We start from the raw sequence: 17,276 nt of genomic DNA, 5'->3' as shown, positions 1-17,276 counted from the left end.
GAAAGTTTCGGGATTTTAGGATTGCTAGTTTAGTACAGAATTCACTTTTAATTCACCCCCCTGTTATGCTGTCTGCATTCTGTAACAACGGTAGTATCTGATTTATAATTAATTCCATAAGTGTTCAAACCTTATGAAACTTGTATGGTTAGAAAGATAACTTAAGGGTCTATTATGAGAAAAAATTTATATTTTTCTTAGATTTCTAAGTGGTTGAAATTTGGGTGATTAGTGACTAAGTGAGTACGTTTTGCTTAAGGGTTGGAGCAAAAAGCATTGGAATGTTCAAGTTTGGAACTCAAAGTTGGAGCAACTGAGTGTGGACAAAAAAAGAAGGAGAATCGGCGAAGGTAAGGGCAACTCTCCTAGTTATTAGCTATTATGCTTAGGTGTCAAGAATCGGCTGTTAATTGTGATGCTGTCTTATTTCTTTTAATGGATAGACATTTGCTATTTCTTGAATTAGGTAATTGCATAAACACGAAGTTATGCCAAAACCTTATGATTATATCGATTGTAAATGCGGAGTGTTATAAGAATTAGCAAGTAGGACCCGACGGAAGGTTCGAGCTACTGCTGACGTGATGGATCGAGGCTTTCTCAGGAAAGAGAACTTGGGGTATGACCTTAATCATATTATTCGTTATTGGATTAAAGAGGATGAACCTTAATCCTATTATTTGCTTATGGATTAAAGAGGATGGACCTTAATCCTATTATTTGCTTGTGGATTAAAGTGGCTGGACCTTAATCCTATTTTTGCTATTTGATTAAAGTGGTTGGACCTTAATCATATTATTTGTCCTTGGATTAAAGTGGCTGGACCTTAATCCTATTATGTGTTAGTTGATTTAGAGGATTGACCTTAGTCATACTAATTGTTATTTGCTTAAGAGGTTAGACCTTAACTCCTATTACTTGGATCGATTAAGGGGCTAGTCCTTGATCCTGTTATCTGTTTGTTGATTAGAGAGTATAGAGCTCATCGTGCTAGATGATTGACCGCTGAGTCGTGCGTTTCCATTAGTGAGACGTGATGCTGCCCTGGCAAAGAAATGAAGATACATCTATGCGTAGACGGCGAGTGATGGATTGATGACTTGACGTTCAAAGGATAGAGATTGACTTATGTTGTGTCTAACTATTATTCACACGCTACTTAACTATGCTAAATCAAGCTAGGACTTATATTACATTACTCTAGGAAGTTGACCCTTTCTGCCTTGTTTGCTTTGTTTGTGTTTTGGGCGGTCGGCAAACTGCCAGGCCCTAACAGGTGTGTCTCCGAGGAGCTGTTGATTGCTGCAAGAAGGTGATTGGACTTATTGACGATGAGACTTCCTTGGAGCGAGTGAACCAACCGAAGACTTGTGGAAGTAATAGTTAGATGTAAGGCTAGAGTCTTGGGTAGAGAAGCTTACCGTCATTGGTTGAAGCTCGTAGGAATGATTGTATTACTTACTTTGGTCTTAGGTAGGTTCCGATGCATTACTCTTCTGCGAATCTCCAGTGAGGGGATTGTAGGAAGTATATTGGACTTAGGGTATTATCGCATTTTGAACTTTGTTGTCGGTTAAGACATTACTTCACTGTATATTTTATATGTCTTGAACATCCGTCGTCACTCACGGGTGCTTGCCTTGTCAAGGCCGGATGTAAGGGTTTGGGTAAGAGTATACATATCAGGCTTTGGAAATGTTTTGGAAAGAAAACAAACGGAAAAAAAATACCCGCTTTTATTAAATCCTTGATGGAAAATAATTCCATTTTATTTAATAGGTTACTAATTGTGACTCCCGAAAGTCGGGGTGTTACACTTTTCTTTACCTAATCTGAACGGTTCAACTTTTAACAATTCTTCTTCTTCCACCTCTTCCCTCTAATAGTATTAATTGGATGACTCCAAGCTCTAAAACTCACTCATTAATATTCGACACTTCATTAGTGAATCATCAAATATATTCCATAAGTACTAATTGGATATGACATCATACCATCTAAAAATTCACATTTCACCTAGCTACTTCTTTGATCCCCTTGAAGTGCTACTGCATGAGATGCTTTTTTGACAGCGTAAAAGCGCTTTTATATGAGAAACAAAGGATCAACCTTAGTAAAGCTTTGTTCTCATAGCAGTACTTATCCCACAGGTACCAAGAAGTATTACTACAATGTTCAATGCAGAGCTTGGTATATTTGGCAAAGCTCTGCTAACAACATAGGAATCAACCTTAATAGTCAAATTCTTGAGCCTCACTTCCACAATTGGAGCTTTGCTCCTAAGTCCTAAGACAATAGAAATAATCAATCAGTTCAAATCATTTATATATTATATTGGGATCAAATACATGATTCAGTGATTTTATTTTATCTTAAACATAAATTTGACTGATTCTTCTAAAAGTTAATAAAAGGCATAAATAGTGGCTAAAAGCTAGGTTAGCCTCAAAGTAAAATGCTTGATTAGAAGGTTAGCCTCAAAGTGACACACAACTGACATAAAAGCAGTAAAAATGAATCTTTGCTGCCCTAAACCACCTTCTTAGAGAAGGAGAAAAGCAATGTAAGCATACTTGGAAAAAAATAGTAGACTTGAATCAGGACGTAACACAAACTTGACATTAATTGCGAGCATGTATGGTTTTAATTTTAACCATTCAAGAATTACCTCTCAAGTTGCTTCTAATAACTTATTTCTTAAACGACAAATCTAATTCCCAAACCTCCATTGAAACAATGGTTAATCAGGGAATAGAGTTCCAGAAACTTGACCAAAATACTAAACATCAAATTGTTTTCCCATCTTAAGAGTGGAAAAGAAAATTTCTTCAAAAGGTGCATAATTTCTGAATGCGATCACTCCTTCAATTACACAAAAATAGTACTCCAAATACAACAATAGAAGGTTTTATATGAAATGAACATACCTTTGTATAAGAAATCAGATGCATAATCAACAGTGGTACAATTATCAAACTGACAAAGGTAGCATAGTCACTTGTTAAAAATAAATTAACTAACAATTATTGATCGTGAGAGATAGAATTTAAAAAATTAAACCAAAATAAACTTGGATGATCACTATTTCTCGCCATCCCATAAAAAAAGTGCAAAAAATCAGTTTGAAATAACATACCTTAGGTACAAACATAGTTGTTAGAGCCTTTAAAAATCCTCCAATCATCTATCCATCTTCTAATCGTGCTGAAGCAAAGAATCCACACACAACTTTTAGGACCTTGCTGGGAGCAAGCAAGATGCATCCTCCAATCCAAATAATAGAGTTGAAGAATGTACCCAACATCAAATGCCTAAATCACCACAAACTACATTCATATCCAATCTGTTTGCATCCAACATCAAAATCCTTCTCCAATATAATGGCTATAATACACTGTTAGTCATATTTGTTTAAGAATCTAGTTGTATTTGAATCCATGTTTCTGAAAAACTCATGCTTCGTGTACATGTTCAATTGTCCATGTATCTTGGTTGAGTGTGTATTTTAATATATTTTGAGTCGGTTATTGCTTTCTTTTATTGGTTATTAAAATTACAATGGAATTAATTAATTTATGATATTAGGAGATTGAGTTTGTTAGAAATAAGATATGATAGTTATATGTTTGCTTTTTGAATTTTAAGTCAAGTTGTAGGTACATATAAGAGATGAGATGGTTGATGCAGTATTTTAGTTAATTATGAAAAATATTTTAAAATTTTGATATTTTATAATCTCAGCACTACATATTTTATTTTTATATTGTAGATCATGAAAAAAATAAAAGGAGAAATCAGGGGATTCAGGTAAATATGCAGTAAATTAGCCTAGAGAATTTTCCTAATTTGAAGAGATAATGAAAACGGTTTCAAAATTTATTTTGAAAATAAATTTAGTAATGAGTAATCTAGGTAAATCTTAGATAGTTAGAGCAAATCTTTTGAAATATGGAATGACACGTGTCAACAGAAGAGAAACTTTCTAATGGAATAACACATGAAAATTTTTATAAACAAAAAATAATAAATTACCTAGTTTATCATCACCTAAAATAGAACGGCTCTACAATCAAGAGATGAGGAATTTAAAATTTTCATTTACATTAAATATAATGTTACATGGTGGCTGATTTTTTTTAGTGATTTTTGCTAGTTTTTACTTTAATTTTACGTAATTTCTAATAAAAAAAACGTTGATATTTTATGTTTATTTTTAATTCATGAGTGTATGATATATTTATTGAATGAAATAAAAATATGAATTAAAGGAGTGTGCATCCCAGTATTTCCAGGTCGAATTTTAGAAAATATTTTTTAATTAAGATAAAATCAAGAAATAAACAATCTAAATTATAATCAAATAAAAAATTTAATAAAGTACTAATTAAAGATAAATACAAACTACCAAAATCTAGCAAATCACAATAAAAACTCATAAAATCCTGAATTAAATAAAAATCCGAAAATTCAATAAAAATACGATAAAAATTAATTAATACTCTAAAAATAAATCCAAAATAAAATAAAAGACCCACAGATAAAATCAAGAAATAAACAACCTAAATCCTAATCAAATCTAAAATTTAAAAATGTATTTTTTTTATTAGAATTAACCTTAGAATGAAACGTGGAATTTGTTTTATGAGAATTAACGTGAGAATGACACGTCACTAAGAATTAACGTGAGAATGACACGTCACTAAATCAGCCCGATGGAAGTTCTTCTTTTCTAATATATATTGATTGATTGATATTGATATTGATATTGATTTATATTGTTGATGATATCATATATTATTCTCTGCGTATTTTGGAATTTTGAAAAATTATAAGGTCTCATAAATATTTTGGAATTAAAAATAATAATAAAACAAATAGTTACAAAAATCTTTACTGTTATAGAAAATTAATAAAGTTTATCCTAAAATCTAGTCACTATTATTATCAACTTTAATATCAATGAAATTCAAAAATAAAAAAAAGTCAAAGATTCGAATCCTGGTGAGGAAACTAATTTAGTACCAATTAACAACTAACATTGATCTATCAAAAAAAAACTCTTCCCCGCATTAATTCATTTGTCATTTTTTTTCTTTGTTTTCCAAAAAAATCTCAACCCTATGACTTCTCTTTGTGAAAATATCAAATGCATCAAACTTGGAAATGATGTGAAACTCATAGCCAGAATCATACGAAGATGGTTCTACTTGATGCAAATGTTATTTTCACATTCTCAAATTAATATTTTTCTAATCATGTGCATCTGAATTAGTCATCCTCATCTAAAGTACTAAAGTGGTTAAGCCGGAGAAGTGAACTTTGTTTGTTATGAACATCATATATTTTGTTTTCTATGTTCATTTTGTTATTTTCCAAGATGCATTTCTTATGTTATTTTCCTAACGTTTTAAGTTTTTATGACAATTTTGGTGTCATATATTTTATTATATATATTCATGAATTTCAAAATAATAATGTGTCTCATAAATATTTTGAATTTCAACTTATTATCTCACCTCATCAATTTTTAAAATTTGAAATTTGAAAATGATAAATTCCAAACATTATGTTAATAAATTGATATAGGTACAAAATAATTAATTTAAATCATTAATATTATAGAAATGTAATAAATTTTGTCACAATTTCGGGCACTATAAACAACATTCAATCTCATTAATGAATATCCTTCAAAAAATCTCATTAATGAATAAAGACAAATTCAAATTTAAATTCGGTCATTATAAACAACATTCAATCTCATTTATGAACAAAGACAAAGTCAAATTTCTAACATTATGATAACAAATTAATACATGTACAAAATAATTAATGTCAATCTCTTTTATTATAGAAATGTAATAAATTTTGTCATAAATTTCGGTCATTATAAACAATATTCAATCTCATTTATGAATAAAGATAAAGTAAAATTTATAACATTATGATAACAAATGGATATCGGGACAAAATAATTAATCTCAAATTTTTTATTATAAAAATGTAATAAATTTTACCACAACATTTGGTCATTATAAACAACATTCAATCTTATTTACAAATAAAGATAAAGTCAAATTTGAATTTGATCATTATAAACAACATTCAATCTCATTTATGAATAAAGACAGAGTCATATTTGAATATGTTAGCCATTATTATATATTTATGACAACTTATTTTACATTGTAAAGTGACTCTTTCCTTTTAGATGAGCCAAATCGTGTTGGGTGCTTATCAAAACAAAAATTGTGTCTGGTGCATAAAAAATAGAAAGCACAAGTTTTTTTTTGTCTTGACTAAGATATTTCCACGACCGGTATGCATGAGACTAATCTATCGCTTCACGGTTAAGGCACTAAGCGGCAGGAGATGGCCAATGAGTTTAGATTAATCACTAGACTTTCCTCTTTCTCATCCATATGTCTCTGAATTTGTCATCCATTTTAATTTTTTTTAATAAAATTCAAAATAAAAATTGATGTATTTTAAAATAATTTATAAAACCAACAAGATGTTGATTTAGACAAGATGTTGGTTTAGTGGTAAAAGCAAATTTCGATCTCCATAAAAATGAGAGCACAATTTTAAATACCAAAAAAGATATTTGTTGAAAATGACATACAATATTGTTTCTCGAACATATGACAACATTACATGGAAATAAATTTATAAAGGGTTAAATGTGTTTTTTCCTTCTAACTATATATTTTTTTTCGAAAACGAAAGATATATTATTATATAAAGTTGAGAAGCAACCCCTCTCAACACGAGTACAGTAACCAAGCCAACAAAAAGTTGGAAGAAGCTCAGCCGTTAATATAGTCAAAACCCTCTGAAAGACCTCTAAAGAAACCCCACAAGATGCTTTAAAACCAAACCAAAACCCCTGCACATGCACGATCGAGAAGGACTCCATTTGAAGTCGAAAAACATTGACAACCGAAAATCTTACCAACCGCAGTCATCCATGAAGCACATCATTGTACTTCAAAATAATCACATGAAGTACGCACAACACAAAATTGGAAACAAATTAAAACAATTTGACAAGAAAAATAACACAAACTTTTGGCTCTAAGCCCATTTGGCCACAAGAGACATGCAACCAGCTCCTAGCAGAAGAGATAGATTGGATCCTAATCGAAGCCTACCATTATTTTGCATCCTTGGACTCATGAAATCAACAGCAAGAAAATCAACAAGTGCCATATAGATTAAGATCCCAGCTGAAGCTGCATTAAAGATTCCTTCAACAATAAGAGCAGTTGGACTGTTTTCATCATAAACATTAGTGATCCCTAGGCCAATTCCAATCCCAACTGGAGTAGTTAAAGCGAAGAACAATCCCATTGTTATAACAGATAGCCTTTTGAATTTTGCCTGCAATAATTGAACTTCACAAAAGTCACAAAACAAAACAATTTCTGATGTATCAAATTTAAAATGCTTTATAGCTTATGTAATATACTGTTTTCATGATAATAGAGTTCCTAAACCTGGTTACCATGTGTGGTGCGATCATGATCTTTTAATTATAATAAAGAACAGTCTAGTTCGGAATCATTTGAATATACAGTGTCCAAGTCAGAAAAGTAAGATTGGTATTAATGAGCAGTAAGGTTTTGATTTTTGAGATTAATTTATTCGAGACTTGAAAATCACATTAAGTGAGTTTGAACCTTGAACTAAATACTTGAGAATATCAGCAATTTACCAGTTGAACTAAACCTTGTTGGGATCAATAGTACAAATTGTTGCTTTGAAAAATCCGGCAGCACTTACTTATAAACCAATAAATTCATTTGTTGATATATCATATACATGCATGTGAACTCCAAATTTTGGATATTAGATATTACCTGACTTATACAACTTCCAAGTCCCATACCCTCAAAGAATTGATGAAAAGACAATGCAGCTACCAGGGGCCTTATTGTTTTGGGACTCTCCGAGGCTCCCAAAGAAATTCCTATGATAACAGAATGAACAATAATCCCCAATTCCAACACCTATAATGAAATAAAACCATGCATCAATCACAACCAACATGATTAAAAAAATCAGAGTTTGACAAATTCATCATTTTGTATAATACAATTAATTAGATTGCATTACCTGCGATATGACCCTATTACGAAGAAGTTCTGAAGACTGATCAGTGGAAGCATGACCATGTGCTGTGTGAGTGTGAGGGTGCACTTGCCCTTCATGTCCTGATCCGTTTTCCATATCATCATTAGCCTCAGCTTGGCCTCTCTTGACTTGTTGTTTCCGAAAATAAGCAGTAGCATAAGTCTCAATCATGAGTGTTCCCATAGCGGTGCACATAGCCGCGAATCCGGTAAACGGAAAATCGCCCCATGGATGCTCATTCAAACAGGGCGAGGTGAGATTCTCAAAAACATCAGGAAGCACGTGAATGAAGCCGGTAGACAATATCACACCGGCCGCGAAAGCCTTAATGATAAAGAAGATATCCTTCTCAGGGCTTAGAGAAGGTATCACTTTTCCAAGGAGTGGAATGCAAACTCCAATTGCACTGGCTACTAGGATTGACACTAGAGCTGCTATCTTGTACCTGAGAGCTTTAGTTTTGTCCCTTTCTTCATCTTCTGTGTCACATGTGCATTCTGCTACAATTAAAGTGGGGAGTACAAGGAAAATGATGAGACAAAAAGTGAAAAATTGGCTCTTTTTCTTAAACCAGTCCATGATGGAGACTGATCAGAAGATACTAGTGAGATAAAGGTGCAAGAAGCAAGTGATTTACAATGTTATTTATAGGGATATGGTTACAGATCTTAGCGATAAATTTGTCAACTATATGCATTAGAAATAGGGATTATATAGGATTTCAAATAACGTGCTTCCTGACGACAAACTAATAAAAAATTAGTTTTAAAGGGTTTGAGCATTGAAGTAAACGTATGATTGAGAAATTTAAAATTTTGAAATTAGGTGACGATAAATAAATGATAAAAGGTACAAGATGTGAGTGGTATAAACTGTTAGTTATATAGACGTAATAGATGCATAATACGCTATGTATTAGGAAACTGGTTTATATAAGCTTGTATTTCAAAGTGACCTGTACAAAATGTCGTAAAATGTCGACATGGTGATCTAGCAGCTAATGAGAACTAGTTTTAAACGGGTTAAACATGGAAGTCAATTTGAGAGGAGGGGAATTATGACCATTTTGATGTCATTGGGCCGGGTTGGCCATCTAGGCCCACAACCTGATATCCGACTAGCATAGGGGCCACCCTGACTTCCCATGACCTGACCCGACTTCTAGATTTGAGATTAATCTCCAATTCTGGTCTAATCACCAATGCCTCACACACGTATAAAAGGTTGAAGATATTTTCGTGTAAGGTCCTACATGGAGAAACACATCCGAATAGTAGACAAAAATTAGACACCATGATTCACCCATGTTCACCATAAAATCTTAAAAGCAAATAAGTCTAACACAACAATGTCCAAAAATTTCTTGGGTTAAATGAACATGATATTATTAAGTATGGATGATCCTCTTATATAGTTAAGGTTTCCCCTAATTCTCAATTATGGTGATGAAAAAGATCACACTATTACATTAATGGAGGGACGAGGATCATATTACCACAATTATGGGAAAAACAAGAATCGAGCAATGATATCTTAGTATCGAGGGCGGTTATCAAACAATCATACTTTAAAGACACTTATTGGCGCTTTGTGAGGATGAACCTGAACTTTCCTCGAAGGTGGTTGACTAATCACTTAAGCGGTTGCTTAGAACTTGCATAATTATGACACAATTTTGGTTGCTTGGATTCTGCAGAATTATGACACAATTTCGGTGAGTTGGTCAACCCGTTGTCAAGAAGCCATGATGACAAAGCCTTGTTATGAGGGTGAACATCTTACTTTGGGATTTCTACGGCCGAGCTGGGTTACGTGGTCAGTCAAATACCTAACAGCCCACAACCTCCAAAGCTTGGAGTCAAGAGGTCCTAACAACGAAACCTTCATTTGGTTGTGTGGATGAATGAAAGATCAAAACATATTAGCAACATTTTCATTAACACTTACTTTTCAACACTATCCCTTTTTCATTGACTGAAATTCACATGGAGTATACTTAAAATGCGAGTCTCACACAATTTAGTTGGACAACATTTAAAGAGTGTTGTAGCGATCTTTTGTCAAAAAAAAAAGAACAAAAAGAAAAAAAAAAAAAAACTAGACACTTTAACATGGATGTTTGTGGCATTTAGCTCAAGTCAAAAAGTCTAAACCCTAAAAATTATAAACCTCTCACTTTGCTACTACTCCAGTTTTCGGCACTGGTTCGCGCTGCTTCGCGGCGTTTGTTAACTCCACCGCACTCTCTCCACCTTCCCTTCCATCTCCACCATGGGTCGCAAACACGACGCCGTTGCGGCCAGCGAACCAGTCGCCGATGAAGCTCCCAACAGCCCCGAACTCCAATCCGAGAAGAAGAAGAAAAAGAAGAACAAAGACAAGCATCAAAACGGAGAGAAAACCAGTCCCAAAAGGAAGCTCGAGGAACTCGACAATCAAAACGGCACCGAATCGGAGAAGAAGAAAAAGAAGAAGAAGGAGAAGCACGACAACAAGTCAGAAGAGAACGCAGAAGAAACCAAAGAAGCAAACGGTAACGGTAACGCCGATGAAACGGTTGCGGACGGGGCCGTGGTGGTTACAGGGAAGGATGCTGCCGACGCGAAGTACGCGGCGGTGAAAACCTTCAAGGATTCGGGGCTGCCGGAGAATGTGATGGAGTGCTGCAAGGGGTTTGAGAAGCCTTCTCCGATTCAATCACGAGCGTGGCCTTTTTTGTTAGACGGTCGCGATCTGATTGGAATTGCAGCCACTGGCTCAGGTGTGTGAAGTTTGTGTTGTTGTTGTTGTTTTGTTGCTGTTGGTGTGTGAATTGAATTTGATACTGATTTTGTTGGTGTTTTGGTTTATCAGGGAAGACCTTGGCGTTTGGAATACCGGGGATTATGCATGTTCTGGGCAAGCGGAAGAATAAAGCTTCCAGGGGTCGGAGTCCTCTTTGCCTTGTTCTCTCTCCCACAAGGGAGCTAGCTCAGCAAGTATGTATTTTCTAATGCACTGAAGCTGAATTCGAGCTATCGTTTCGTGTGTACTTTGCATTTGTCAAGTACAAATTGATATTAGTTTAGTAGTGTATGTGACTTTCATTAATGTTATGTTCACCCCAAATGAGCGAGAAAGGGAGAAAAGAGAGAGAAATGTGATATATGATAGGTGATGTGATGCGAACATTAAAGAGAGTTATAAAGAAAAAAGAGGTGGAATGGTGATGGAAGAGAAATGAGGGGTGTATATATTAAAGTTGTTGTAACTTACATATCTAAGTTAAATGGGTATTGGATGGTATTGCTGACTCGCCAAATGTTGAAATGTTGCTAAGAGTTTTTTTTTTCACTTTACTTTTGTTATAGATATCAGATGTAATGTGTGATGCTGGTAGAACTTGTGGTGTGGATTCTATATGTTTGTATGGTGGAACATCCAAAGGACCACAAATCTCTGCACTAAAATCTGGTGTTGTAAGTTATCAAGCTTTCCCTTTCCTTCTGGATGATTTGTGTTCTAATGTCAGATACAATTTCATGCTTGTTTACTTCCATATCTGGGGAGCTTTTTGTCTTCCTTTTTTATAGACAATTAAACGAATGTATTAATATTAATTTTTTCATCCAGGACATTGTCATTGGAACTCCTGGCCGAATCCAGGATTTGATTGAAATGGGTATCTTGAGCCTGAAAGAAGTATCTTATGTGGTATGTAACAAAATACTGACTAAATTCTTTTGTTTAGTTCTCTTTTAGTTTTTAATGCTATACTGGATTTTGGATTTACATACAATTTGGATCTCAGCTGAATTTTGTTTGGCTCTGGATATAAACTTAGTTGCCCACTTTTTCATTTTATTATCATTCTATTTCAATTCTAGCTTATATGTGAAGCAGCTGCTTGTTTATAAGTAACATTTACTGAGCCTTCTGCAAATATTATCATTTATCTATTCTAGGTCCTTGATGAAGCAGATCGGATGCTTGACATGGGTTTTGAACAAATAGTTCGCTCTATACTTGGGCAGACATGTTCTGGTATGAGACATGTTTATCAGCAGTTGCCTTTTTTTTTATCATGAATGTGGCTTTTAATTGCTTTTTTTTATGTTTGGGTTAAATATGATGTAGTTCAACTCTTCTGTTCCTTAAATTCTGATTTTAATTTGAACTTGCATCGATATATTTTGTTTCACATTTTTTTTGTATCACTAAAGAGAGTATAATTTCTGCAGTTCGTCAAATGATTATGTTCAGTGCTACATGGCCTTTAGCAGTTCATCACTTAGCACAGGAGTTTATGGATCCTAACCCTATAAAAGTTTGTATCTTCATTTTCAAACATGCTTTGAAATATTGTTTCGGTACAAGTTGTGTAAAGAGATATTTAAACTTGTGACAGGTTGTCGTAGGTTCCGAAGATTTAGCTGCCAATCATGATGTCATGCAGATAGTCGAGGTGCTGAGTTTTAGCAATCTACAGTTCATACCTATTGAATTTATGCTTTTTGTGAATCTTAATAATTCCTTTTACATTTAATAGGTTTTGGATGACCGCGCACGTGACAAGCGTCTGTTTACTTTACTTGAAAAATACCACAAATCTCAGAGGTATCTTCCTGTGGTTCCCTGTCTTTTGTTCAATTGCCTCTTAAAATTAGAGATATCTTCTTCCCAGTCTGGGAGGGATATAGACTGCCGAGTGCTGAATGTCATAAACTGACTGCTAACATGGGATATGGCTCTTGCTGGCTTGATTCATATCCATCCCCAACAAAGATAAAATGGGGGGAATGAAAAATAGAAATCTTGTTCAAAATCATCTTGAAGTCTGCATGGTTTGCAGAGGGTGGGGATAGCAGTCATGTGGGCTACAACTCCCAATGTGCTGGCCACTGAAATGGTAGATGAGAAACTAGATGGTGGGTAGAAGTACCATGTCCCGACCCATTATCATAACCCCATTACCCTTGAAAGTGAAACCCTGAAGAGGACCTACCAGTTTGGCTCTTCAGCTGTCCAACTCTGTTGAGCAGCCTCTTATCCTATCAAACTCTACAGCTGTTACACTACTCTGCAGCAACCTCCCATCTCTTGCAACCTTCTTCAGTTACCTTCCTTCTCCACTGAACATTTTCTTTTGTATTTTTTTTCTTTTTTCTACGTTCTCTCCTTGTGCTCTTTGTTTTCACTCATTCTATTCTGTTATTTTGGTTAGTTTATGCCTTTAGTAACACTATTCGGTTTTTTCTTCTCTATTCTGTACAGTTTGAGCAGTGGTTCTGTTATTTCTTTTTCTTCTCTCCAATTTGGGCAGTGTTTCTTCCTGTACAATTCTCCTCTATTTTAATTCTTTTTTTTTTCCTATCCTCCAAATGTTTAATACTATTCTTTTCAATTTTGTTCTATTTCTTTTTTGTTCTCTCCTTTATATATCTTTAGTGAATTTTATTTAGTTTAGTTTGTCCCCGAAAGATAGCTCAAGTGGTGCTGGTGGACATATAGGTGGGGAGAGGGAGGTCCAGGGATCAACCCTAGGAGGGATGTAGTTTATCTTTTCCGATGTACCAAACAAAATCTGTTTTTTGCTTTCTGCTATAAACTGCCACCCCCATTAACAACACTAGGGGGTATAGGGAGTATGACTTCCCTATGTTTGATTTTGTAATTGCTATTTAATATATATTGATATTGATACCCTATTCCACCCTAGTTCTGCCACATGTTGCTAACAGCTTGTATCTTTCTCAGAAATCGAGTATTGGTTTTTGCTTTATACAAAAAGGAAACCGCACGAGTTGAAAGTATGCTTCAACAAGGGTACTTTACTACTACTGTTGCAATTTATACACATTAGTTTTAATAATTTAACAGGTGAAAGTTTCTGGTTAATGCTCTAAGCTGTTGCTGGTATAATTGTATTCAGGGGCTGGAAGGCTGTGTCGATACATGGGGACAAATCACAACATGAACGCACAAAGGCACTGTCTTTATTCAAGAACGGAAGCTGCCCTTTGATGGTAAGCTGTTTTACACTATGATTGTAATTATACCAGTTTTGGCTCCATAAAATAAATAATATTTATGAAATGGTATCAGTGTCAAATCTATAAACCTTTGATTGGTCTCTTTACAACACTGCGGATCTATTGATGATTTGTTATTATCTTCTCATCAAGCTTTATGTAAGATGAACTAAAAATCCACATTATTATTCCCTTGTCTTTAAAAAAAAAAGTTGGGTAGGATATGGCAAAGTGATTGTCAGGACAATCTGTCTTCAAAATTTAGCATCCTTGTGAGGGCTCTGCTGAATGCCTGTAGTGAGCGTGAAGTATGGAATACTTCTATGGGAACTATGTCTATTGAGCAGGACATGTCCCTTAAACATTCTCCACCCTTGCTGTCACTTTATTTGGTCCATTATCTGTTTTCTCCTCCCTTTCTGTTGCTTGATTTGTTCCATTGTTTGTTTTTCACATTTTAATGGGGGCAGATTGCGACTGATGTGGCTGCACGGGGATTGGATATTCCAGATGTTGAAGTAGTGATCAACTATAGTTTTCCACTAACTACAGAGGATTATGTTCATAGAATTGGGCGCACTGGGCGAGCTGGTAAAAAAGGTGTTGCCCATACATTCTTCACGCAGCAGAATAAGGTGTGTTAATTTTTTCTTATCAAAATATATTATACATAGTTATTTGCTCCAATGTCCCTTATTTCTATTATTATAATACTAATGAATATTGGAAAAAATTTCAGGGACTTGCTGGGGAGCTCGTGAATGTTTTAAGAGAAGCAAATCAAGTTGTGCCAGACGATCTCTTGAAATTTGGGACACATGTAAAGAAAAAGGTAATTTTTCTTCTCCACTTTTGTTCTGCACCAGTTTAGATTTCTTTTGTGATTACGAAGTAGGATAAACTTCTCTTTGCCTCAGTTCTTTAGACATGTCCAAGACATTTAATTGATTGTTAAAACAATTTTCTGCTATATCTAGGAGTCCAAGCTTTATGGGGCTCACTTCAAGGAAATTCCTGTTGATGCTATGAAGTCTCAAAAAATAAAGTTTGCCGACTCAGACGATGAAGACTAAACTGGTGACTTTTATTTATTTTTGGCTCGACGAATATTCGAATTCAGTTATCTGTTGTAATTTTTGTTCCGGTTCTGATTATTTATTTCTTTAAAAGGAACTAAGAAAATGAATTTAATTCAAAAGTAGAATAGCAAGTCTATTTAGTTTATACTAAAGATTTAACGATCAGTGCTTGGAAGCTTTTGTTCTTTTCTTCCCGTTGACATGACAATTTTGAACTCATGTATATTTTAGCTTCTATCATTGTTTTGTATTTTATTTTATTAAAAAAAAATCATGTTTTAGTCTTTTTTTTTTTTTGGACAATGAAGATGGAATTCCATTAAAAAGGCCCAAGGCCCAAGATACAAGCAGCCGGCTAAGCGACACTGTAGGTAGGAGAATAAAACAATAAACAAGTGCACACCTACTCGCTAGCTAACTGACAGGGAATCAAAACAAAGTAAATCTTGAGTTGGATATAAAGTATGGAGAGAAGCAAAAGCACTTGTTCCATCATCACCAGCTGGCAACAGGGGGGGGGGGGGGGGGCATGTGGAAGGAAGTTGGGGCGCGAGAGAAAGAAAAAGGACCACCATTTCCCATCAGTTAAGTGGTGTTCCCCATTAATTGTGTTCCCCATTAAAAACTTTAACTACCAGATAGGGGGCATCAATAAGGATCCAAGCTATCACCACCCTATCTTGCGCTTGTTCCGGCCAAATCCTTCCTCAGAGCCTCTCTCAAAGCCGCTGGAGGATTGAAATTCCAGTTCCCTATCAAAGCTCCAGCGTTGCAGAGATGGGCAATTGTGTGGGCACTGTGGTTACCTTCTCGTTTAACCCATGAGAAGCTCCAGAGAGGGCGGTTGGAGCTCCAAGCCTTGATGTCTTCCACGATTTGTCTGATAGCTCCTACCTTCTTTTCCCCTAAGCAAGTCTTGATTAAGAGCTGGCTATCAGCTTCAAAGCACACGCGCTCAACCTCCATGTTTGCTGCGATTAGCACCGCTTCCCTTAGGGTCATTGCCTCTGCAACCAGCGGCGAGAAAACATCAAAACGCCTAGCATAGGTGCTTATCACATTTCCTCTGTCATCTCTATATAGGATCCCCCCAGCAGCACGCCTTCTTTCGTTGTTGAAGGCAGCATCAGTATTGCACTTGATATAGCCTCTTGGAGGAAGCTTCCATCTCACCTCCTGCGTGTTGACAGTTTGATCCAGTGGGGTGGGTGTAGATTGCTTCCTGGTTGCTTCTGCGAACTCAGTATGCGCGTTCCTGATGTTTGCAAGGATCACATGGGGATTTGGGGGGCTTCCCTCGAACACCATAGTGTTCCTAGCCTTCCAGATCCCCCATAAGGTAAAACAAAGGTGGCTGGTGAGGAACTCCTGAGCTTCTTGAGGCTGCTGGTCGAAGGTGACAAGGGTCTCAGTAAGCCATTGTTTCATGCTCCTCTCCTGGATGTGATGTGGGTTCAGCTGCAGTTGGGTGCCAAACCAGATTAGCCTCGTCCAGTCACAGCCCAAGAACATGTGTTCCAGCGATTCAGGTTCAACCTCACAGAGAGGGCAAAGGTCATCCTGCGAGCAGTTCCTGCGTTTTAAGTTGACCTTGACTGGGAGAGCATTTTGAGATACTTTCCAAATGAACATCTTCAACTTCTCTGGTATTAGTATTTTCCAGAGTCTCTTCCAGAGGAGGTGTGACCAATCAACGGAGGAAGAGGTTCTTAATCCAGGAGGTCTTAATGTCTCTTTGATTCTCCTATATCCCGACTTTGGTTCATAACTGCCTGAGACTTGGTGTGGCCAAACTAGTTCATCTTTGCCAGGTTCCCAGCGGAACGGTGTTTGTAAAATTTTCCCCACATCAACTCTGGGAAGTGAATCTTTGATTTTATCAATATTCCATGCCTTCCTGTTTTTGTCTAACAGTGCACTGACCTTCATTGTCTGGCTTTGGCTAGCAGGTGGTGGTTGTAGTAGTTCCCCGGAAGCGACCCATCTACAGCTCCAAACGTCCACCATCTCTCCATCTCCTATTTGCCAATGCCCTTGCTGGAGGAGGAGT

General features: G+C 35.7%; 2 protein-coding genes across 2 annotated transcripts; one reads left to right on the top strand and one right to left on the bottom strand.

The window, feature by feature from the left end:
• Nucleotides 1-6,650: 6,650 nt before the first annotated feature.
• LOC130740205 (zinc transporter 8-like) lies at nucleotides 6,651-8,796 on the bottom strand. Its single transcript, XM_057592721.1, has 3 exons — nucleotides 8,119-8,796; nucleotides 7,863-8,012; nucleotides 6,651-7,383 (listed from the first exon to the last, which is right to left on the bottom strand). The coding sequence occupies exons 1-3, from the start codon at nucleotides 8,713-8,715 to the stop codon at nucleotides 7,078-7,080; spliced, it is 1,053 nt and encodes a 350-aa protein (XP_057448704.1). The 5' UTR covers nucleotides 8,716-8,796; the 3' UTR covers nucleotides 6,651-7,077.
• Nucleotides 8,797-10,274: 1,478 nt separating this feature from the next.
• Nucleotides 10,275-15,476, top strand: LOC130740204 (DEAD-box ATP-dependent RNA helicase 5). Its single transcript, XM_057592720.1, has 13 exons — nucleotides 10,275-10,897; nucleotides 10,990-11,114; nucleotides 11,487-11,594; nucleotides 11,749-11,829; nucleotides 12,081-12,159; nucleotides 12,357-12,442; nucleotides 12,524-12,580; nucleotides 12,665-12,732; nucleotides 13,873-13,941; nucleotides 14,048-14,141; nucleotides 14,618-14,782; nucleotides 14,887-14,979; nucleotides 15,125-15,476. Exons 1-13 carry the CDS (start codon nucleotides 10,408-10,410, stop codon nucleotides 15,218-15,220), a joined length of 1,611 nt encoding a protein of 536 aa, XP_057448703.1. The 5' UTR covers nucleotides 10,275-10,407; the 3' UTR covers nucleotides 15,221-15,476.
• Nucleotides 15,477-17,276: the final 1,800 nt, after the last annotated feature.

Source organism: Lotus japonicus, chromosome 2, assembly GCF_012489685.1.
Source record: "Lotus japonicus ecotype B-129 chromosome 2, LjGifu_v1.2".
NCBI classification, from domain to species: domain Eukaryota; kingdom Viridiplantae; phylum Streptophyta; class Magnoliopsida; order Fabales; family Fabaceae; genus Lotus; species Lotus japonicus.
This window is presented reverse-complemented; position numbering and strand designations above follow the sequence as displayed.